Genomic DNA, 25,105 nt, shown 5'->3' on the forward strand with positions numbered 1-25,105 from the left:
TTCTTCAAAATAAAAGTTGGGTTGGTTGTTTCAGGAGGCAGAAAACAGCGGTTAACGTTACTTAAAGCAAATCACTCGCCTTCACATTTCACGTTCATTTAACTCCACACAATAAGGATTATTATTATTATTGCTCTTTTGACTTGCTATTAGACAGTCTGTGATATTTATTTATTTATTATTATTATTTTTTATAATTTTTAAATTTATACCCTCACATCATTTTCTACAGAGTGTGGTGAAAGTTGATAAAAATGAGGATTAGCCAGCCGTTCCACATAAAAACCGTGTGGGTTCACCGGCGGTTTTGGATAGTAAATGAAATTTGTATTTGTGTTGAGGACACGGGGACGCCTGGTTCCTATCACCACCACTGTAAAGAAATCTAGAGTAGCTACAATCAACCATTTCACACCACCCCCCTTTGAATGACCCTGTTTACATGTCAAAGCCTAAACCGCGCGGAAACAATTCAGAGACGTCCAGAGACAGAAAGCACAAAGCTTGCGTAGGACTTTTAACATGCCACAGAGTGAAGCGGAAGTTGCGTGTGTTGCATGCAGACTTCCTCCGTTCGGTGTGGCGGTTGGACGAGGAGGAGAGCGCCGCTCCGTTTCTCTCATTTTCTCTCCTTTTTCCGCGCTTCGCTCCGTTTTTCTGCTCGGTGGTTTTGTGTTGGGCTTCTACTCTCTACTCCGGGCGGGTTTACGGGAGAATCCGAGCTGAGATGTCCGCGGAAGAGGCGGAGAAACCGGCGGTGCAAGAGCCGAGCAGCGCGGGGGACGAGGAGGAGGAATGGCTGTACGGAGGTCAGTTCGCTGTCTGATAATATACATAAATACGGCGATAGGAGGAGGAGCGGCTGTACGGAGGTCAGGTCGCTGTCTGATAATATACATAAATACGCCGATAGGAGGAGGAGCGGCTGTACGGAGGTCAGTTCGCTGTCTGATAATATACATAAATACGGCGATAGGAGGAGGAGCGGCCGTACGGAGGTCAGTTCGCTGTCTCATAATATACATAAATACGGCGATAGGAGGAGGAGCGGCCGTACGGAGGTCAGTTCGCTGTCTGATAATATACATAAATACGCCGATAGGAGGAGGAGCGGCCGTACGGAGGTCAGTTCGCTGTCTGATAATATACATAAATACGGCGATAGGAGGAGGAGCGGCTGTACGGAGGTCAGTTCGCTGTCTGATAATATACATAAATACGGCGATAGGAGGAGGAGCGGCTGTACGGAGGTCAGGTCGCTGTCTGATAATATACATAAATACGCCGATAGGAGGAGGAGCGGCCGTACGGAGGTCAGTTCGCTGTCTGATAATATACATAAATACGGCGATAGGAGGAGGAGCGGCTGTACGGAGGTCAGTTCGCTGTCTGATAATATACATAAATACGGCGATAGGAGGAGGAGCGGCTGTACGGAGGTCAGTTCGCTGTCTGATAATATACATAAATACGCCGATAGGAGGAGGAGCGGCTGTACGGAGGTCAGTTCGCTGTCTGATAATATACATAAATACGGCGATAGGAGGAGGAGCGGCTGTACGGAGGTCAGGTCGCTGTCTGATAATATACATAAATACGCCGATAGGAGGAGGAGCGGCCGTACGGAGGTCAGTTCGCTGTCTGATAATATACATAAATACGCAGATAGGAGGAGGAGCGGCCGTACGGAGGTCAGTTCGCTGTCTGATGATATACATAAATACGCCGATAGGAGGAGGAGCGGCCGTACGGAGGTCAGTTCGCTGTCTGATGATATACATAAATACGCCGATAGGAGGAGGAGCGGCCGTACGGAGGTCAGTTCGCTGTCTGATGATATACATAAATACGGCGATAGGAGGAGGAGCGGCCGTACGGAGGTCAGTTCGCTGTCTGATAATATACATAAATACGCCGATAGGAGGAGGAGCGGCCGTACGGAGGTCAGTTCGCTGTCTGATAATATACATAAATACGGCGATAGGAGGAGGGGCGGCCGTACGGAGGTCAGTTCGCTGTCTGATAATATACATAAATACGGCGATAGGAGGAGGAGCGGCTGTACGGAGGTCAGTTCGCTGTCTGATAATATACATAAATACGGCGATAGGAGGAGGAGCGGCTGTACGGAGGTCAGTTCGCTGTCTGATAATATACATAAATACCCCGATAGGAGGAGGGGCGGCTGTACGGAGGTCAGGTCGCTGTCTGATAATATACATAAATACCCCGATAGGAGGAGGAGCGGCTGTACGGAGGTCAGGTCGCTGTCTGATAATATACATAAATACCCCGATAGGAGGAGGGGCGGCTGTACGGAGGTCAGTTCGCTGTCTGATAATATACATAAATACCCCGATAGGAGGAGGAGCGGCTGTACGGAGGTCAGTTCGCTGTCTGATAATATACATAAATACCCCGATAGGAGGAGGAGCGGCCGTACGGAGGTCAGTTCGCTGTCTGATAATATACATAAATACGCCGATAGGAGGAGGAGCGGCCGTACGGAGGTCAGGTCGCTGTCTGATAATATACATAAATACGCCGATAGGAGGAGGAGCGGCCGTACGGAGGTCAGTTCGCTGTCTGATAATATACATAAATACGCAGATAGGAGGAGGAGCGGCCGTACGGAGGTCAGTTCGCTGTCTGATAATATACATAAATACGCCGATAGGAGGAGGAGCGGCCGTACGGAGGTCAGTTCGCTGTCTGATAATATACATAAATACGCCGATAGGAGGAGGAGCGGCCGTACGGAGGTCAGTTCGCTGTCTGATAATATACATAAATACGGCGATAGGAGGAGGAGCGGCCGTACGGAGGTCAGTTCGCTGTCTGATAATATACATAAATACGCCGATAGGAGGAGGAGCGGCCGTACGGAGGTCAGTTCGCTGTCTGATAATATACATAAATACGCCGATAGGAGGAGGAGCGGCCGTACGGAGGTCAGTTCGCTGTCTGATAATATACATAAATACGCAGATAGGAGGAGGAGCGGCCGTACGGAGGTCAGTTCGCTGTCTGATAATATACATAAATACGCCGATAGGAGGAGGAGCGGCCGTACGGAGGTCAGTTCGCTGTCTGATAATATACATAAATACGCCGATAGGAGGAGGAGCGGCCGTACGGAGGTCAGTTCGCTGTCTGATAATATACATAAATACGCCGATAGGAGGAGGAGCGGCCGTACGGAGGTCAGTTCGCTGTCTGATAATATACATAAATACGCCGATAGGAGGAGGAGCGGCCGTACGGAGGTCAGTTCGCTGTCTGATAATATACATAAATACGCCGATAGGAGGAGGAGCGGCCGTACGGAGGTCAGTTCGCTGTCTGATAATATACATAAATACGCCGATAGGAGGAGGAGCGGCTGTACGGAGGTCAGGTCGCTGTCTGATAATATACATAAATACCCCGATAGGAGGAGGGGCGGCTGTACGGAGGTCAGGTCGCTGTCTGATAATATACATAAATACCCCGATAGGAGGAGGAGCGGCCGTACGGAGGTCAGTTCGCTGTCTGATAATATACATAAATACGCCGATAGGAGGAGGAGCGGCCGTACGGAGGTCAGGTCGCTGTCTGATTATATACATAAATACGCCGATAGGAGGAGGGGCGGCCGTACGGAGGTCAGTTCGCTGTCTGATAATATACATAAATACGCCGATAGGAGGAGGAGCGGCCGTACGGAGGTCAGTTCGCTGTCTCATAATATACATAAATACGCCGATAGGAGGAGGAGCGGCTGTACGGAGGTCAGTTCGCTGTCTGATAATATACATAAATACGGCGATAGGAGGAGGAGCGGCTGTACGGCGGTCAGTTCGCTGTCTGATAATATACATAAATACGGCGATAGGAGGAGGAGCGGCTGTACGGAGGTCAGTTCGCTGTCTCATAATATACATAAATACGCCGATAGGAGGAGGAGCGGCTGTACGGAGGTCAGTTCGCTGTCTGATAATATACATAAATACGGCGAAAGGAGGAGGAGCGGCTGTACGGCGGTCAGTTCGCTGTCTGATAATATACATAAATACGGCGATAGGAGGAGGAGCGGCTGTACGGAGGTCAGTTCGCTGTCTGATAATATACATAAATACGGCGATAGGAGGAGGAGCGGCTGTACGGAGGTCAGTTCGCTGTCTGATAATATTCATAAATACGCCGATAGGAGGAGGAGCGGCTGTACGGAGGTCAGTTCGCTGTCTGATAATATACATAAATACCCCGATAGGAGGAGGAGCGGCTGTACGGCGGTCAGTTCGCTGTCTGATAATATACATAAATACCCCGATAGGAGGAGGAGCGGCTGTACGGAGGTCAGTTCGCTGTCTGATAATATACATAAATACGCGGATAGGAGGAGGAGCGGCTGTACGGAGGTCAGTTCGCTGTCTGATAATATACATAAATACGCGGATAGGAGGAGGAGCGGCTGTACGGAGGTCAGTTCGCTGTCTGATAATATACATAAATACGCCGATAGGAGGAGGAGCGGCTGTACGGAGGTCAGTTCGCTGTCTGATAATATACATAAATACGCCGATAGGAGGAGGAGCGGCTGTACGGAGGTCAGTTCGCTGTCTGATAATATACATAAATACCCCGATAGGAGGAGGAGCGGCTGTACGGAGGTCAGTTCGCTGTCTGATAATATACATAAATACGCCGATAGGAGGAGGAGCGGCTGTACGGAGGTCAGTTCGCTGTCTGATAATATACATAAATACGCCGATAGGAGGAGGAGCGGCTGTACGGAGGTCAGTTCGCTGTCTGATAATATACATAAATACCCCGATAGGAGGAGGAGCGGCTGTACGGAGGTCAGTTCGCTGTCTGATAATATACATAAATACCCCGATAGGAGGAGGAGCGGCTGTACGGAGGTCAGTTCGCTGTCTGATAATATACATAAATACGCCGATAGGAGGAGGAGCGGCTGTACGGAGTTCAGTTCAAAGTGTAAACAAAAGAAGTAAATATTTACATTTATACTGATTAACACTGCTTATTTTACCTGCTGGCTGTAACTGGATTGTTTCCTTTGAAATGTGAACAGGAACAAAATTCCAGAATCTGCTTTCTTTGTCATCACATTCCTATGAGTTCATGTGAATTTGTGCAAATGTAGTTTGAAGTGTTTTTCACGTGAACGATGGACAATTGAACGATCGAGAAGCGAAGAGTCTGATTTTTCTTTTAATTCTAGTGCAGACCCATAAATTAAGTTTTAAATTTTAAATTTGAATCCAAATCTCATTTACGCCCCTGTCAGACTGTAATTGTGCTGCCTGAACAGTGAACCAATAAAAACGAAAACACAGAATCAGATTTTTACCCCAATTTGTCCAAACCACATATTCATGCATTCACATTGAATTCGAATCAAATCTGATTTTTTTTTGTGTGTGAAACTGGAATTGGGTTGACTTTTATAAAGAACGGGCTCAGAATCCGGATTTTTAACTTCCAGTTCAGACCCATATATTAATGTGCGTCTTTCGTTTGTGATTTGAAATTTGATTCCAAATCTGGTTTATTTCCATTTCAGGTTTTGATCGTTGTGTGTGAACAGACACAGAATCCGATTTTTCTTTGCCCCTTGACCATTTAATTATGCAGAAATTTTGGGAGTTCTGCTTTAATCAGCGACTTGCCGGTTTACCTTTACATGCTTTCTGTGTTGTTTCTCTTTGTGCAGATGAAGGGGAAACCAAAGAAAATGAGGAGGAGGAGGAGGAGGCCAAACTGACAGCAGCCATCAGGTGAGCAAGTCACTTCTAATAAATATCACAACACATCAGGCATAATGAACGACCGGGCGAAGTAAAGGGGCTTTCATGGAAGAGCTTGGACTGTGTTTTAGTTCTGAAGGTTCGCGCTTGGTTACTGGCTGATCGTTCGCTGTGAGTGCGGGTGAACGCTGGCCAGTCGTGATTGAAAACCTCTGTTTGGGTGTCATGTCGTCTTATGTGGAATGTCTGGGCACTTAACAATGGCCAGTAACTAACACCAGAAGTAGGAGTGGGTGATGTGACAAACAAATGATCATACCAAAGAAAAATACCCTTAGGCCCAAATCCCAAATCCCATCTCACCCCTCGCCCAAACCACTGACCCTTAGCCCCCCCCCGAAAGCATATGATGCCCTAAATGTATCTAAAGCCCAGCAGTGAGGAGCTGAACTTTACCCCTCCTCTGCTGTCACTGCAGACGGGCAGGATTTCAACCACTACCACTACTAGGGGCAGTCGTGGGCTGGAGGTTAGGGAACCAGCCCTGTGACCGGAAGGTCGCCGGTTCGATCCAACTGCTCCCACATAGGGCTGCCCACCACTCACTGCCCCTTAGTGTGTGTGCTCACTGGTGTGTGTGTGATGAATGGGTTAATTGTGGAGGTCAGATTTCCCCACTGTGGGACTAATGAGGGTCTCTTAATCTTAATCTTACCCCTTGTAACGACCACTGGGTTAGGATTTCACTGGAAAACATGGGGTAGTGGTAAAAAGTAGAAAGTGAGTTGGGCTGTAGTGACACATGCATTCAATGTTTTTTAATTGAACTTGTGTTTTCTATGGGTTAAATTTATGGTTTATTTAATTTTACTATTTGTCTGTAAATAATTTATTGGCAGCCAGTATGTCGTACAACACTAGTCTTCCTCTTTATATTTGAAAAGGCAGATTTGGAAGCCTAAGTTGAGTCTAACTGCTCGGTCCAGTTCATGCTGTAACTGGTGTAGTTTGATTGTTTGGTTAAACTGATCTCCCTGCTTTTCTCCTCAGCGCCCCAGCTGCGCCTCCTGTTACTGAGGAGGTCCCCGCTGGCAATGGAGTGGCCACAAAGGTAAAAGCAGATCTAGTGTTACGATGAATTTAAGTCCTGTGCGATATATTGATTCCCTGATAATGTGGGTAAATACTGAGGGCTCACAGATTTATTGGTATCAGTGTAAGAAACAGGCACCTGTGCTTTTCAGCCAAGTTAAGGCAGGAAAACGTTTTTAAAATTTTTTTAGTTAAAATTAGTGAAGAGTTTAATGTGTCGTTACTCACTGGAAGCTGATTTAGAACTTTGGCAACCAAAGCTGTGACAGAGTTGAGTGCTGTGGCTCAGAATCTGCCAATAGGGAAACAGCACGGCTCAGAATCCAGAAATATGAGAGTGCTGTGGCTCGGAATCCACCAACAGTGAAATGGCTTCACTTGAAATCCACCAATATGGGAGCACTGTTGCTCCAAATCCACCAGTATGGGGACAGCATAGCTCAGGATCCACCTATAGGGGAACAGCATAGCTCAGGATCCACCTATAGGGGAACAGCATGGCGCAGGATCCCCCTGTAGGGGAACAGCACGGCGCAGGATCCCCCTGTAGAGGAACAGCACGGCGCAGGATCCCCCTGTAGGGGAACAGCACGGCGCAGGATCCCCCTGTAGGGGAACAGCACGGCGCAGGATCCCCCTGTAGGGGAACAGCACGGCGCAGGATCCCCCTGTAGGGGAACAGCACGGCGCAGGATCCCCCTGTAGGGGAACAGCACGGCGCAGGATCCCCCTGTAGGGGAACAGCACGGCGCAGGATCCCCCTGTAGGGGAACAGCACGGCGCAGGATCCCCCTGTAGGGGAACAGCACGGCGCAGGATCCCCCTGTAGGGGAACAGCACGGCGCAGGATCCCCCTGTAGGGGAACAGCACGGCGCAGGATCCCCCTGTAGGGGAACAGCACAGCGCAGGATCCCCCTGTAGGGGAACAGCACGGCGCAGGATCCACCTGTAGGGGAACAGCATGGCGCAGGATCCCCCTGTAGGGGAACAGCACGGCGCAGGATCCCCCTGTAGGGGAACAGCACGGCGCAGGATCCCCCTGTAGGGGAACAGCACGGCGCAGGATCCACCTGTAGGGGAACAGCACGGCGCAGGATCCCCCTGTAGGGGAACAGCACGGCGCAGGATCCCCCTGTAGGGGAACAGCATGGCGCAGGATCCACCTGTAGGGGAACAGCATGGCGCAGGATCCACCTGTAGGGGAACAGCATAGCGCAGGATCCCCCTGTAGGGGAACAGCATAGCGCAGGATCCACCTGTAGGGGAACAGCATGGCGCAGGATCCCCCTGTAGGGGAACAGCACAGCGCAGGATCCCCCTGTAGGGGAACAGCATGGCGCAGGATCCACCTGTAGGGGAACAGCATAGCGCAGGATCCCCCTGTAGGGGAACAGCACGGCGCAGGATCCACCTGTAGGGGAACAGCATGGCGCAGGATCCACCTGTAGGGGAACAGCACGGCGCAGGATCCACCTGTAGGGGAAGAGCACGGCGCAGGATCCACCTGTAGGGGAACAGCATGGCTTGGAATCCACCCGTAGGGAAGCAGTGCGACTCGGAATCAAACAATAGGCAAATGGTGTGGTTCGTAATCTGATAGTCAGGAATCGGGGGCGACTCCTAATCCACCAGTAGGGGGTCAGCGTTGAAAGCACAGATTAAGTGGGCGGAGCTGAATGTGGTCATTTTCCCGCTTTGCTTGCTGATGATAACGGTTGCCATGTAATCTGACTGCAGCGCGTGTAAACATGCATGATCTCACACAGTACGAGAGAATTTTACTGAGGTCTTATAGGGATCATCTCCCACAGTCTCTGATACAGTAAACTGCTGTTATTCCATAATTACGGAGGGCTTTACGCTCACACGGAATCCATCTGTTAAACAGATTCTTACTGCAGGCTTAGCTTCAGCACATCTAGGAAAACTGAAACACTGTTCCTGCAGAATGTGACGGCGCTGTGTTTTACAGGAAGATGCCCCTGGAGAGGATGAGGACAGCGAGAGCGACAGCGACGATGACGACGATGATGTCCGCGTTACCATCGGTGATATTAAGACGGGCGCGCCGCAGTACACGTGAGTGTGATGAGTTACTGCAGGGAGCCCTTCATAACAGGAGTCCTCATCTAGTTTGAGAGACCCGGGCTTGTTTTAACGGACCAGTATCAGCCACATTAGTCCTGACTCAGTTCGGATCGTTCGTTAAGCCGCTTTTACCACATCACCCATTAACAAATACATGTTTTTAGTGTGTCGCTCTTTACCTTCATTCCAGCTTCCCTTCTTCTCAGGAGACTCACTTTCAGTTCCTCAAAGAATCTGCAGACACACCTCCAGAGTTCAGTGTTAGAAGTTTTAGGTTGAGGATTTTCTGAAGTGGTCAAACACATTCTGTGGTTTTTGAGGCCTGGACTCTGGGGTGGCCAATAGGGGAAAGCTGGAAGTGCTGAGTTAAAACACTCCCGATTGGGAGGGGAGCTAAAAAATTGGATCAGGAAAACCCCACTGAGGAGAATTGGCCACCAGATAAATGACGTACCCTTCGCTTTGTTGAAGTCACATTGCTGTTTTTAATGATGTTGCTCTGCGTGAGTGTAATGTGATGTAAACTTGTGCCGTGCTGTGTTTTTCAGGACGTACGGGGCAACACCGGTTAATCTGAACATCAAGACTGGCACCAGCAGGCCTTATGGAGCAGGTACAGACAGCGACTCAGAGTCAGACTCTGTCATCATTAAATCATAGAGTTTAAAGTTTAGATGAATCATGTTGGCCGTGGGCTTTACGCGTAGATGAAATGCCAACGCTTTGATCAAATCCCCTTAATTAGATAAGGAATGTGATAGGAAAAGTGAATCTGTTTTCAAAAACTCTTTACATCCAAAGTTGTTAAATCGATACGCAGCTTTGTGGAAGTAAACTCTACACAAACGGCATGATATAAATCTGTAAATTAGACTGTTCAGGTCTGTTATAAAGCCCTGAAGATCTGCTTCGTTATGGAAGTTATGAGTGGATGTGTTGAGTACATTTGCATTGTTATTGTTGGGAATGCGTTAATTAGGATGTTAAGGATGTTGACGTATTTGTTGGTTGTGTGTTTGTGCGATTTAGTGGGAACAAAGGTGAAAGGTGTGGATCTGGACGCTCCGGGAAACATTAACGGCGTCCCTGTGCTGGAGGTGGACATGGAGTCCTTTGAGGAAAAACCCTGGAGAAAACCTGGTCAGTTTGTTTGTTTGTATTTATTTATTTATGAAATGTTCCTCACTTTTCACAAAACATTCTGTACCAGTTTGACGTCCACTTCCCAGTTTATAAGATCCATATGTGGTCCATGTATCGCAAGTTCACCCATTCAGCAGTGTAGCCCCGCCCACTCACACCGAGGTTATATGGAGTGTTTCAGCCCGGGCTGCTTTTGGAACGAGGCACGGCCAATCAGAGCAGAGCTCATTCAGTTTTAAGGACGCAGTAACAAAAGCAGCCTGTTTAGTTGTGAGGGATGAAGACAGGCTGGAAAAAAACGGTCACATAGAAACGAATGATGATATTTTAGATATAATAAAATACAAGAAATATGCAGGATATGGGTTCTTTAATCTCAGATCCAGCCCTGGTCATTACATGTGACTAGTATCTGACCTCAGTCAATCATTTAACCTTTATGTGAACTTGGAGTACATTGAGACCCACATTCAGAGTGCAGGCCAACTTTATACAAATACAAAAAAAAACAAAACACTGAAGAGTAAATATACAGTAGTGATAGTAAAAGTAATGATGGTATAGCAACGAAAATAAAATAGGCCAAAAAAAATTGTCTTATAAAAATAAGAATTAGCAAATATTAAGACAAATCAAGAAAGGTGAATAAGACTATTAAGCAGATTAGTAATAAAAAAACTCAGTAATAAGTTATAAGAGTAATAAGAGTAGGGCAAGAAGATAAAATACATATTACTAAAACAATAATGGGAATGATAAAGTAGTAAAATAATAAGTGAAATAAATGGCAATAAACATGAATCAACTGAAAAAAACTAAAGTGATATTTTATTTACAGCCTCACAAAAGTGAGTTCACCCCTCACATTTCAGCAAATATTTTATTCTATCTTTTCATGGGACGACTCTATAGAAACAAAACTTGGCTAAAAATGAAAGTGGTCAGTGTGCAGCTTGTATAGCAGTGCAGATTTACTGACCTCTGACAAGAACTCAACACACAGCCATTAATGTCTAAATAGCTGGCAGCACAAGTGAGTCCACCTCACAGTGAACAGGTCCAAATTGTGCCCAATTGTGTCACCGTCCCTTCCTGGTGTCATGTGACTCGTTAGAGTTGCAGGGTTCCAGGTGTGAATGGAGAGCAGGGCTGTTAAATTTGCCGTTTTGGGTACAATTCGCTCCTACTGGCCACTGGATATTCAACATGGCACTTCATGGTAAAGAATCTCTGATAATGTGAGAAATAGAATTGCTTTACACAAAGACGCCTAGGCTATAAGAAGATTGCCAGCACCCTGAGCTATAGCACGGTGGCCACGGTCATACAGCGGTTTTCCAGGACGGGTTCCACTCGAAACAGGCCTCGCCAGGGTCAACCAAAGAAGCTGAGTCCACATGTTCAGCGTCATGTCCAGAGGTTGGCTTCAAAAAATTGACACATGAGTGCTGCCAGGATTGCTGCAGAGGTTGAAGAAGTGGGAGGTCAGTCTGTTAGCGTTCAGACCGTACACTGACTACCTTAACTTATATCCAAGTTTCATTTCTATAGTCGTCCCATCAAAAGATAGAATAAAATATTTGCAGACATGTGAGGGGTGATCTATATATTGTGTGTGTGTGTGTGTGTGTGTGTGTGTGTGTGTGTATATATATAAAATAAAATGCTGCACTTCTTATTCACTACTCACTCTCTCCTGTTGGTGTTCAGGCGCTGACCTGTCAGACTACTTTAACTACGGCTTTAACGAGGAGACGTGGAAGGCCTACTGTGAAAAACAGAAGCGGCAGCGCATGGGCATCGACCTCAACATCAGCTCCACCACCAGCAAGATCTCCGTGAGACCTGCTGAACCTTCTGACTACTGACTAACCAGATGTTTCCTATTAGTGTGATCTATAGAAACAGCTACAAAAAAATACACCGATCAGGCGTAACATCATGACCACCTCCTCGTTTCTACGCTCACCGTCCATCTTATCAGCTCCACTTACTGTATAGCTGCACTCTGTAGTTCTACAGTTACAGACTGTAGTCCATCTGTTTCTCTGATACTCTGTTACCCTGTTCTTCAGTGGTCAGGACCCCCATGGACCCTCACAGAGCAGGTACTATTTCGTTGGCGGACTGTTGTCAGTCCAGCAGCGACACTGAGGTGTTTAAAACTCCAGCAGCACTACTGTGACTGATCCACTCAGACTCAGTGTTGCTGAGGGTCCATGGGGGTCCTGACCACTGTGCACCTGTGCACAAAGTGCACCTATACAGTAAGTGGAGCTGATAAAATGGACAGTGAGCACAGAAATGAGGATGTAATGTTATGCCTGATGTGTGTGTTCATAAGAACGTACACGGAGATTTGAACGCAATCAGCTTCGATCCGTCAAATCAAGGGCCCGCCTACTAGCGCCTCATTTGCATATCATTTACATGAAGCAGGCCCTAATTCATGCTGATATGTCAGTAGGGAGCCAATAAAACGACAGCATTCAGCAGCTCATTAATCGATGGCTGTGCTTGTAGGCGGCGCTTGAGGTGGACCAGGGAGCGCGCAGCGCCCTCTGCTGGCCAAACTCAGAAGTGTTAAAATGATGACAGCTGAAAAAAAAAACAGCTTTTTTCAGGTTGTTAAACTATTATGCTGTAAATTCCATGCAGTCCTACTAGAGGTTAGCTTGCTCATACAGATACGCCGAAGATGAAACTCACAAACAGCGAAATCATGGGTTAAGTTCACGTGCGCTCATTTTTGATGACCGCTTTGGTGAGAAAGGGACGTTATCTTGGATTTATGTGTTTTTTTTTATTCATGTACGTGTGTACAGTGTGTGTTTCTGTGTCTCTCAGGTTCAGCAGGGCAGGACAGGTAACGATAAAGAAGTCTCTGTTGCTGCTCACGTCACTAAACCTGACTTCACCTCCCCTCCCAGCATCTACAAGACCGCCCTCAACCCGGCCAGGTACGCCCACCCCCACCCACGGAACACGCGCCCCAACGGGTTCTCGCGGCCCGAGAACAGTGGCTCGGTTCTCCTGTAGGCGGACGGTTTAAGGAACAGTTTATCAGCGAATCAGATTGGCAGGGATTTACATCAGACATGGACAGAAGTACTGAAAACAAGTTGAGATCATTTATTTAAATCCAAGTTTGGAGTCTGTACACTTTTATAGCGCTGTCTGCAGAGCTGGGCGATACGTTAGTACCTCAAGAAGTCGTCATGATGCAAAATATGTAACGATGTTTCTTTTTCTTACATCCGCTTATTTGGAGCAGACAAAGTAGTGCGACGATTTAAAAACTGCCATCATGTAAAATGATCAGTACAGTGATCAGTACTTTCCGTTCCACACACTGCGCTGCACTAAATCCACTGACACAGGCCTGTTATCAGTGTTTCAGACGTGCAGGTGGGACTCTTCGCGCTGACGATGCCCAGAATACACTGTGATATAGTTCCTCACAGTAACGATGCTTAGATCCTGCTGTGATTCGGCTCCTTTCACCGCAGAAAACAAAAGAATAACGGTTCTATAGAGCACCAGAAAGGTTCTTCTGCTGTTATGATTTTAAGTGCGTATTTAACAGAGGAACCCCTTTTTGGTGCTTTATAGAACGCAGCACGTTTTCCTCAGTCTGAGGAACCAGGTCACTTTGCAAGGAGCCATTTAAGCATGAAATGGTTCTATGTAGAACCCATGGTTCTATATAGAACCATTCTCTTTACAAAAGAACCACACTCTTTTTTTTTTTTTAAGAGTGTGATGCTACTTCTACTGCCACCACTAGTACTACTACTACTAATAATAATAACAGTGAAAATGTTATTATTATTATTATTATTATTAATATTAATAATAATAAAAACATATCAACCATTTTTGGATGGTCAGTTATTTTGTTTTCTATGTTATTTTGTGTAGTCTTTTCCATTAAAAAGCTACACTATGCTTTATGTTCATTTTAGTGATGTCTTTATTTTAAGTACAAGGCAACAAACAAAGCCAAACCTTGTTTACGTGTGTTTTTAATAAAAAAAAAAAAAACACATGTAAACATCTCTTCATCTTTAGTTTTGATTTTTGGATGAACTGCCCCTTTAATGTCACTAACGGGTCCTCACAAGTGTGGTATTGTAAGTATGTATATGTGTGTGTGTGTGTGTGTGTTGTGAGAGAGGAGGCGGTAACTCTTCTCTGCCTGTCTCCCCTTACTCATGCCCTCATAGGATATCCCCTCCGCAGTGGGTGGGGCCAGCCATTCAAGACACGCCCTATTATACGTAAGTGGGTGTGGACACGGGCCTGGCCAAAGACTTCAATTAATCCACTGAAAGGTTTCTTTTACTTTTAAAGGGCCCAAATCATGGAAAACTGACCTTTTGTAGTTCTACAGTTACAGACTGTAGTCCATCTGTTTCTCTGCATACCTTTTACCCTCTTCTTCAGTGGTCAGGACCCCCATGGACCCTCACAGAGCAGGTACTATTTGGGTGGGGGATCATTCTCAGCACTGCAGTAACGCTGACAGTGTGTTAGTGTGTGTTGTGCTGGTCTGAGTGGATCAGACACAGCAGTGCTGCCGGAGTGTTTAAACACCTCAGTGTCACTGCTGGACTGAGAATAGTCCACCAACCAAAAATATCCAGCCAACAGCGTCCTGTGACCACTGATGAAGGACTAGAGGACGACTAACACAAACTGTGCAGCAGCAGATGAGCTGTCGTCTCTGACTTTACATCTACAAGGTGGACTGACAAGGTAAGGAGTGTCTAATAGAGTGGACAGTGAGTGGACACAGTGTTTAAACACTCCAGCAGCACTGCTGTGTCTGATCCACTCGCACCTGCGCAACACAGACTAACACACCACCACCACCACGTCAGTGTTACTGCAGTGCTGAGAATGATCCCCCACCCAAATAGTACCTGCTCTGTGAGGGTCCATGGGGGTCCTGACCACTGAAGAAGAGGGTAACAGAGTATCAGAGAAACAGATGGACTACAGTCTGAAACTGTAGAACTACAAAGACCAGCTATACAGTAAGTGGAGTTGATAAAGTGGACAGTGAGCGCAGAAACAATGAGGTGGTCATGATGTTATGACTGATCGGTGTGTATCCACCTATTCAGTCCATAGCAGTTCAACCACATTCACCTCTGCTTTGAGAATGAGGCGCAGTACAGTACAGCCAATCAGAACAGAGCTTGTTTACATATAGCCGTAAGCGAAGGTTTGGGCGCCTCGCGAACACATCCTCTGCACATAAACGCTCATTTTAATGCACGATTTCTGTTTATTTGGTCAGTTTAACAAATAAAGAAAACAAGAAAACGTCTGTGTGTTAAACTCGGCGTAAATAAACAGTAATTGTGCACTGAAGTGTGACGGATCAGCATAAAAACATGAACCTGTGACCTTCTTGACCCTCTACTGCACATATTATGAGAGCAATTAAAAAAACGTCCATCAAATGGTCCTTGGTTAATTTTTTTGGATTAAATTCAAGAACATTAAAAATAATAATAATAATAGTGTATGCAGGGATCCTTTTGGAGTATGTTGCCTTGAGGCAACACTGTGTGACATTGGGAAGAAACGACAGAGCCGTGGCCCCTGAAGTGGTCAGGCCTGGCCTGGCTGGCTGAATCCGTTCTACTGGCGCTCTGTGTTGCTTCTAGGCAACAAACATATTTCAGCAAATTCTCATAACAAAAAAAATGGATCCTCAGTGTTTAAAAAGAGGTTTAAAAGTGCCAAGTAAGAGAGAGTTTGACCGCATACCTGCTTTTTATTGACTCTCTCAAACTCTTCCCTTTATTGTTTACCCTAATATTGCCTATAAATGTGATTAATGTTATTGTAAAGTGAGTAAAGTGAGCTTGTTGCCCTGAGGCAACATCGTGCAATAGAGGGTTAAAGAAACGGTGACAAAAAAAGCCCTATTTATTTATTTATTTATTTATTTATTTATTTATTTAGGTGCATAACCTCGCATCCTAGTTGGACCTGAGGGACCAAAAAAATGAGAAAAACAGCAGGATATGGGCCCTTTAATGCTTTTTGTTTGTTCATGACTATTCGTCTAAAATCACAGATGGCGATTTTTATTATATTTTATTATTTATATTTTGATCTAAAGCTTTTTATTTTGTTTTGGTGCATAAATCTGATGTTTTTTCTACAAAATGTTTTATTTATTTATTGTTTTTATTTATTCATAATTTCTATAACACCTTTTTGGGTTCATTTTGATTTCTGTACGTTTGTGTGTGGATGTGTTTCGCTTTCTACTCGACAAGTAAACAAGTGATTCTGCGCGTTTTGTGTTTTGCAGGAAGTCCAGTGGGACCATCGACGTGATCGGTGGACAAACGGCCACCATCAGCCGAGTGGAAGGGCGACGCCGACACAACCTGGAGGGAAACAACATCCAGGTAAAACGAACACAAAGCTCGGTTTAGCATCTAAACTATCCAAACTGGCCCCTGCCGGTCATCAGACCACTAAAGAGCTGTATCTGGGGTTTTGCAGTGTTTGTGCAAAAGTTTGAGCGCCCCGGTCAAGAGATGGTCAGACCCATCTGTTTCTCTGATACTCTGTTACCCCCTTTTGCCCTGTTCTTTGGTGGTCAGGACCCCCATGGACCCTCACAGAGCAGGTACTATTTGGGTGGTGGGTCATTCTCAGCACTGGAGTGTTTAAACACTGTGTCCACTCAGTGTCCATTCTATTAGACACTCCTACCTCGTCAGTCCTTGTAGATGTGAAGTCAGAGACGACAGCTCATCTGCTGCTGCACAGTTTGTGTTGGTCATCCTCACAGTCGTTTGAGTGGGCGTGTCAGTAGTGTAAGCCCCGCCCCCTCGCTCTGATAGGCTGCTCTCAGGTGCGTCGTTCAGTCCCTGGCTGGTGTAGTTGAGTGGACACTCCGTGCAGCTCTGCAGCCTCTGTTTACAGTCGTTAATGATTCTGATTGATGCTGTGCTGATCGTTACACTGTTGCTATGACGATGATCGACTTCTCTCTCTCTCTCTCTCTCTGTCGTCCAGGTGATCTCAGAACACTCGTCTACAGAGGCTGAACCCATGCCCGCCAAAATGCCCGCCTTCTTCCCCCCGGGACCCCTGCCTCCAAACATGCCTCCCCCACCCTTCCTGCCCCCGCCGCCGGTCAGCCAGGCTCCGCCGCTCATCCCTCCGCCAAGTCAGTGTGTCTCTCTCTCTCTCTCTCTCTCTCTCTCTCTCTCTCTCTCTCTCTCTCTCTCTCTCTCTCTCTCTCTCTCTCTCTCTCTATCTACCTTTTTTCTTTTTTTTCTTTCTGTTCGTTTCCCGCTTTTCTCTCTTGCCCTCATTTTTTCTTCCATTTTTTTCCCCTCCTTTTCTCTCCCTCTCCCTCTCCCTCTCCCCCTCTCTCTCTCTCTCTCTCTCTCTCTCTCTCTCTCTCTCTCTCTCTCTCTCTCTCTCTCTCTCTCTCTCTCTCCCCCCCCTTTTCTCTATATCTGTCTCTCTCACATCTTACATACATCTGTTTCTGTGCTGATGGATATCTTTTGTTTATGACTGAGCTGATTGTGTTTCTCTGTGTCTGATGTTGTTCACAGGGCTGCCCATCACTGTTCCTCCTCCTGGTACGTTCTGTCGTCAGATAAACTCTTTATAGAAACTCTATACTCTGTGTAAAAATGATCAAAGATATAAAAGCTTTTTTAAATGTTTTGTGTTGCAGGTTTCCCTCCACCTCCTGGCGCTCCGCCCCCTTCCCTCATCCCAACCACAGACAAGTAAGATCACAGCCAATCAGCTTTCAGGTTCTCACTGTGTGGGAGGGGCCACCTTATTGAAGTCAGTTTGACTGTTTCAGTGGGATGCGTTGGGGAGATGAAAGGGCTAAAGGAGCTCAACAGTTACTGTTTTACTGATAACTGAACATTAAAACCTGCTATAATCTGAGCAGTTAGTCGGAGTGAAACTCCTGTACTGTTTACACAGTGCTGGGCAAAAGTTTGTGCACCCCTGGTGAAATCATTTTCACGTTTGTAAGTGTAAACGCGTCACTACACCCTCCACGGAGAGCACGCTCACGCACGTTAGTACCCAATCACTGTTAATTTCTACAAACATCACAAAGACAATAACAAACCATAAACTGGCCTGTGCAGAAGTTAAGTTTAGGGTTAATGTGCTACATTGTTGTATGTCATTGTTTTCCTTTTGGGCCACTTATGATGTAAAGGCCTGTGTACCAAAAACAGACGTAAGCTACGTTCACATTACAGGCCTCGTTGCTCAAATCCGATCTCTCTGACTCGATGGTTCAGACTCGTTTAGGTCAGTGACTCAAATCGGTTATTAATGTGATCCGGCCTGAACTGACCCTCATGAGCTCCTCCTGCTCAGTGACGTCACGTGACTGAATCACTGCATCATCAGCACAAACTAACGAGCAGAACGAGCTTCGCTGAGAAGATCATTAACTCTGATCAGCCCTCAGCTTCGTTATTAGAGCCAGACGGAGGAGAAAAAGGTGAGATGAGCTGCTTTTCCACCGTTTACAGGCTTTAACGTCTGTTCAGCGCTGTTGCCATGGTAACGCTGAGTGATGGTCACGCGCAGTGGAAAAAAAGCACAAAAGCAATTCAGGTCTCATGGCCACGAATCGGCTATGTATCCGATCTAGGACCACATATGAAAGTGGCTCAGGTCGGATTTGAAAAGATCAGATTTGAAAAATCGGATTTGAGCCTGGTAATGTGAACGTAGCCATGGTTAATTTTTCATGACCATCCTTCAAGCCTTGGAATTAAACAGGTTGTTTTTGTTTCTGTGTCTTTAAGACTGATGTATGTAAATGAGCTCTGTTTTGATTGGCTGTGCCTGTCTGACCTGAAACACTCCTTTATAACTTAAGTGTGAGTGTGGGGGGCCTATAGTGCTATAGGCTGGATAGACAGATTGGTTTAGGTTTATAGACGGTACATTTTTAAAACCTTTGCAGTGTTTACATCGAACTTAACAGCCTGTTTAATTCTTAGGGTTTGAAAATGGTCATAATCACCATTTATGGTACATAAAACTGAAAAATAAAATACGGGGAAAATGTAGCATATGGGCTCTTTAGAGGGGCTTTGTTTGAGCTCCAGAATAACGTAGTGCTCTCTTGGGCGGCTGTTACAGCAGGTTTCTGTGATTTTGATTTGACTTCACTGTTTCGTTCTGCAGCAGTGGGCACCCTGGAGGATATGACTGCCGTCCGGTCGCCCCGTACCCTTTCCCACCAGGTCAGTGCGAGACTTGATTCAGTACTCCTACAGTCAGGTCCAATCCCATTTACCCCTACCCCTTGTTTTTGAGTGTCACCCTAACCCCTTGTAACTCAGTGACACATGAAAAAGGGTAAAAAGAAAAAATAGTGGTTGAAATCTTGCCCTACGAGATGGGACAAACAAAAAAAACAAACAAACGCTTCATTAACGGCTACCAGCGCTGCTCTGTAGGCGACCCGGCCCGTCTTCAGTGACAGCAGAGGAGGGTAAAGTTCAGCTCCTCACTGCTGGGCTTTAGGTACTTTTAGGGATCATAAGCCTTCAAAGAGGGGCAATTATTTTTTTATCACCCCCCTAATTCTTCAGTGATATGAAGCTGAAGTCAGATATTCACCAGATTCTTGTTCGAATTTTCCCGTTCCACCTTAAATGAAGCAGCAGCGGCATTCTGGCGCTTCAGGCATCAGAACTGCTGGACTATTTAAGGTGGAACTGGAAAGTTTGCTAGCTAGCTACCAAGACATTAGCATGATATTAGTGTTTTTTTATGCTTGTTATGAACAAAACGACCAAAATACACTGAACCAGCATTAAACTAAGAGAAAACAGCGGTTATTGTGACTTCTTAACTGAGAAAATTCTCATAGTTATGGGTTTCTTTGGTCTCTTCATCCATCTTGCCAACTTTTCTTTTTTTCCCCTCATAACTCTCCTCAAAAACCTCCATTTGAAGGGCCATGTAGCCGTAACACTTCGCCCTACCCCTCTGTCTCAACAACAACTGGGACATCCTACCCCTAGACGTGAATGCTAAGTGGTAGGGGCAAGGGGGTGAGATGGGATTGGGCCTTTGAACAGCTCAGCTGGGTTTTGTCCAGCAGATGGTGCCTTGGGGTATTTATGGGTTTGGAATAGTTCTGCCGAGACGTTGTGCGTCCAGGTTCTGCATCTGCAGTTACGAGGCGAACATCTCTAATAAACACGAAGTCAATAGTCACCCAAACTTTTCATTAAAGTGGAACGGTCTGATTTAGGAGACAGTATGACGTACTGTGAGCTATGAAAACAGTCCTGGTAGCTTTTTCAGATAACAGTGGTAACACACACACACACACACACACACACACACACACACACACACACACACACACACACCTCTGGACACCACAGAATGTAAGAAGCCTGTGGTACATTTAGTGTCATACTCAGCTGAAGAGTGCCTGTGTGTTACTATGTTTTATTTAGTGTGGTTTCATTATGTTTTTATTTATGTATCTGTTTATATATTTATTTTGTTTTCAGGTGGTTACCCCCCACCCCTGCAGGGTCCTGTGAACAGCTGGTCCGGGATGATGGATAACTCTAAGCAGTGGGATTATTACCCCCGCCGAGAGAAGGAGAGAGACAAGGAGAGGGAGAGAGAGAGGCCGAGAGAGCGAGCCCACGACAGAGAGAGGGAGAGAGAGAGAGAGCGAGAGCACACCCCCAGTTCCATGGCATACAACAGGTCAGCTCTGAGCTCTAAAAACCGCAACGACATTTCAGAAACTTTTTCACTATTTCTACTTTTCAGTTTTTGACATAATTTGAAAATGCATGTTGTCTTTTACATTGTGTGTGAATTTCATGAATAACAAACCAAAAGAAATTGATCAAAATGATTTGGCAAAAATTCTGATTCCATTGACTTGCATTAAAAGTAAAGTAGGTTTTTTTTTTTTACTTCTCCTGTGAAGTTATCTGTGTGTGTGTGTGTGTGTGTAGCTGTAGCTGTTTTGAGCTTAAAGAAAACGTCTCAATAAGAACAACAAAGAGGCTTCTGAACTTTTTTCACTGTTCAGGCCGCGCAGTGTCCTCAAAACTAAGGCTACGTTCACATTACCAGGCTGAAGTGGCTCAAATCCGATTTTTTTGCTCTAATGTGAATCAGATCTGGTGTTTTCAGGGCTGTGTGAACGCAAATCTGATCTTTTCAAATCCGACCTGAGCCACTTTCATATGTGGTCCTAGATCGGGTACATAGCCGATTCGTGGCCATGAGACCTGAATTCGTGTGCTTTTATTCCACTGCGCGTGACCATCACTCAGCGTTACCATGGCAACAGCGCCGGACAGAAGTTAAAGCCTGTAAACGGTGGAAAAGCAGCTCATCTCACCTTTTCCTCCTTCGTCTCTCTCTCTAATAATGAAGCTGAGAGCTGATCAGAGTTAATGATCTTCTCAGCGAAGCTCGTTCTGCTTGTTACTTTGTGCTGATGATGCAGTGATTCAGTCACGTGACGTTACTGAGTAGGAGGAGCTCATGAGGGTCATTTCAGGAGCCGGTTCGTCACATTAATAACCGATTTGAGTAGCTTCCCTAAAGGAGCGTGAACCATCGAGTCAGAGAGATCGGATTTGGGCAAAAAATTTGAGCGGCGAGGTCGGTAGCGTGAACGTAGCTTTAGATTTGATATTTAAACATCTCACCAGATAAACATTTTGTCCACCCCTCCAGTGATGAAGAGCGCTACCGTTACCGTGACTACGGCGACCGAGGGTACGACAGGCACCGTGAGCGCTCGAGCCGAGAGAAGGAGGAGAGACACCGAGAGAGAAGACACCGAGAGAAGGAGGAGGGCCGGCACAAGTCGTCGCGCAGGTAACTTACAGGCTATCTAGAGAAGCGATTCAGAGATTGTATCTCTTTATAATGGAAAACTACATTTTCCTCGCCTTGTTATTTCAGCAGTTTTGCCCCCACTGACTTCAGAGCAGAGCTCATTTGCATATGTCAGTTTCAAAAGCACAGTAGCAGAAACAGCCTGTCTACGTGTAGAAATGAACTGGTTTTGGGACAAGAAGCCACTTAAATGTTAAGACTGGACCTTAAAGTTGGAAATAAAAATGAAACAGAAAGTAAATGTCCAAGAGTGAATCTAAGAGTGGGACGAAGATCTTTGTGCTTTTGTCTTCTCACACCATCTCAATCATCCCTTCTCTCTCCCTCCCTCTCTCAGCAGTAGCAGAAGGAGGCACGACAGCGAAGAAGGTGACGGCCATCGCAGACACAAACACAAGAAGTCCAAGAGGAGCAAAGAAGGCAAGGAGCCAAGCGAGGAGCGAGCAGCTGACCAGGAGAACCAAGAGGCCATGGAGTAACTGCCCTGACCGAGAGGTTATTTCACAAAGCAGGATTTACCGGGTTTACTGGAATAGCTGGATATCTTTAGCCGAAAGTGAGGACTGTCCAAAAGGAACGTCCCTTTACTCCCGTTGGATAGGCTTGAGTTCTGGTTTAAAGGGATGTTCCAGGACTCTCCAACCTAATCACCATCTGCTGAAGCTGGTTAGTTCCATTAGCGGCCGTTTTTTAGGCCTTTCGTTGTAATTAAAAAAGAACAGCCAGACAGAAAAGACAGTTGCTTCATTGACTGCCCATTGATTTCCATTAGAAGAGCGTTTCAAATCAAGGTGTTTAGTTCTTTTACTGTTAAATGTCGTAATTAATCACAAGCTACAGATGCAGCAGATGGAGATTAGGGCAAAAAAATACCGGAGGCCTCCGAGTTTTCTGGCTAATTTTCGATTCCAGCTTTGTGAAATATCCCAGGAGAAGCAGGAGTGGAGAACCATGGTGTAAATGCTGTCCTCCAAGCGCTGGGGGTCAGCAGGATCATGCTCGCAGTAACCTAACCAGATCATCTGTAGTGTCTCTGAATCGCAGCAGTTTTGTCATCTTTTTTGTTTTAGTTTTGTCCTTTTTTGTTTTTCTAAGTACCATGTAGATGTTGACTTGTTGGATTAAAAAAAAAAAGGCATTTGGTAATTTCGGTAACGGCTATTGTGTGGTTTTTATCCAGCAACATTCGGATCAGAACAAATTCCAAAGCATATTTGGACCTGGTTAGCCTTGCTTTTTCAGACAAGGTCATGATATAAAGGTACAAAAATATATAGCCCCAATGTGGTCGTCAGTCAAGACACTGGACCCACAAGGCTAATGTAGCTAGTAAGTAGTGTAAGCCGATCAGTTAGCATGGTGCTAAGTGCAGGCCTAAGTCATCACACACTTGCCTCAAACCGTGTGGAGTTCATTGATCTCTAATAGATCTAATGAACTTGATTGTGGTTTCTGACTAAGGCTCACTTCTCTATAAACATGAAACAAATATGCGTATCTAAACTCAGACGCTAACAAGCCGTCGTGAAGCCTGTGTGTCCACACTCAGGTAATCTTAATAGGTTTTAAGCCAAATTCAGCAACAAGACATGTTTGGGGTCTGAAGTTGGCTTCATTAGTACTGAACTGCTACAGTGCAAACGCAGCAAACGATAGGAGAAACCTTGTGGGCTGGAGCAGCGAGTACAGACCCCAGATAAACACCCCGAGATGCCACGTTGCCTGCTGTGGTGATGCGTCTGTACGTCCGCCATATTGCAGAGGTCAAGATCTGCTTGTGAACGAATTTACTTGTATTGAGAGGCGAAGAGTCTCAGGATTAAATCGGCCACTGTTTCCTTACTCATCCTCAGGCATGGATTAATCTAGTCTTCACAGATGGCTCTCGGTAGATTTCTTTAATAACCGGTTGTGCTAATTAGCCGTCCGGACCAGCAGGACGGTATTCGGTCTGCACCTGACGTTAAAATCCGAGTTTAGTGCCAGCAGAAACACAATCTCACACACCTCAGCAAATCCATCAACGTGTGAATCACTTCTCATCTTCACACGCAGAAATATTAGAAGATAACGTTGGCTTCCTGTTCACCATCCATCCATCCATCCATCCATCCATCCATCCATCTCCTAAGCCGCTTATCCCTCAGGGTCACGGGTGGGTGCTGGAGTCTATCCCAGCGGTCATCGGGTGGAAGGCAGGACACACTCTGGACAGGTTGCCAGTCCATCGCAGGGCAGTGTTCACCAGCATCTTATTTGAATTTTCCCATTCCACTTTAAATCTTGTTCCAGTTTTCCCCGCCGTTCCACCTTAAATGGTGCAGCGGTCGCTTTCTGGGGCCGTTTAAGGTGGAACGGGAGAATGCGAACGAGAAGCTGGCAAAGCTGACCTCAGGTTCATGCAAGAAGGTGCTAACGTTTATGATGAATATCTACACGGATTAAGGAATGATATAACTTGCCTCCGCAAACTGTCATTGTAATAAATAAGTACGAAGTTAAGATCCCCTGAATAGACCATCAAATGAAATAAGCTTAATATAAAACCAGAGGAAAAACAGTCACATCAACAGGTTCTCCGGGCCTCATTGACCACATGGCCGTATCTGCACGTAAACATCACACAAACATGAGTGTGGATCGCTGCGTTCCCTCCGTTATATAATCCTATTCTGCTTTCTGAGAGTAATATTCTTGAAACTGTGTAACTTTGGGAAGTATTTTTCTTAAACGGCCGCTCTGTAACGTGTGATGTTTATGTGCAGATATGGCCGTGTGGTCAATGAGGCCCAGAGAACCTGTTGATGTGACTGTTTTTCTGCTTTTAGTCTATTCGGGGGATCTTAACTTTTTATTTACTATCCAGAACCACCAGAGAACCCACACAAGTCTTCTGAGTTTTTAAATTGAGTGTTGATGATGCTAAAATCTGAAATAGTCCCCAAAGAAAACCTATTTGGCCTCACAACGCAGTGCATGTCCCTCCACCAGGAATATATTTTAAGCCATCTAATCAAGTCCGTTCGAGGTTAATGAGCAACAGGCAGTTTGAGGAGAGTGTGTGATGGTTTATGTACGCAGTTAGCACCATGCTAATTTGCTA

At 45.9% G+C, this 25,105-nt stretch overlaps 1 protein-coding gene across 6 annotated transcripts; it reads left to right on the forward strand.

Moving 5' to 3' along the window:
* Window positions 1-545: 545 nt before the first annotated feature.
* Window positions 546-23,153, forward strand: fip1l1b (FIP1 like 1b (S. cerevisiae)). 6 transcript variants are annotated; one of them, XM_037532694.1, is made up of 17 exons: window positions 546-809; window positions 5,720-5,783; window positions 6,804-6,864; window positions 8,819-8,925; window positions 9,483-9,547; window positions 9,964-10,074; window positions 11,788-11,915; window positions 12,925-13,037; window positions 14,304-14,357; window positions 16,412-16,511; window positions 17,128-17,281; window positions 17,679-17,705; window positions 17,804-17,858; window positions 19,300-19,355; window positions 20,643-20,847; window positions 21,838-21,981; window positions 22,343-23,153. In XM_037532694.1, the coding sequence occupies exons 1-17, from the start codon at window positions 728-730 to the stop codon at window positions 22,479-22,481; spliced, it is 1,665 nt and encodes a 554-aa protein (XP_037388591.1). In that variant the 5' UTR covers window positions 546-727; the 3' UTR covers window positions 22,482-23,153. The 6 variants fall into 6 exon arrangements, with proteins under 6 accessions (XP_037388591.1, XP_037388589.1, XP_037388590.1 ...); XM_037532692.1 differs by having other exon boundaries at window positions 547-809; window positions 19,297-19,355; XM_037532693.1 differs by having other exon boundaries at window positions 547-809; window positions 22,340-23,153.
* Window positions 23,154-25,105: the final 1,952 nt, after the last annotated feature.

Source organism: Pygocentrus nattereri, chromosome 22 (genome assembly GCF_015220715.1).
Source record: "Pygocentrus nattereri isolate fPygNat1 chromosome 22, fPygNat1.pri, whole genome shotgun sequence".
Lineage (NCBI taxonomy): Eukaryota > Metazoa > Chordata > Actinopteri > Characiformes > Serrasalmidae > Pygocentrus > Pygocentrus nattereri.

Coding starts and splice junctions, on each gene's coding strand:
- fip1l1b (XM_037532691.1), top strand. CDS start 728: ATGTCCGCGGAAGAGGCGGAGAAACCGGCGGTGCAAGAGCCGAGCAGC. Junction 17,859..19,296: donor CTCATCCCAACCACAGACAA/GTAAGATCACAG, acceptor TTCGTTCTGCAG/CAGTGGGCACCCTGGAGGAT. Junction 19,356..20,642: donor CCCGTACCCTTTCCCACCAG/GTCAGTGCGAGA, acceptor TTTTGTTTTCAG/GTGGTTACCCCCCACCCCTG.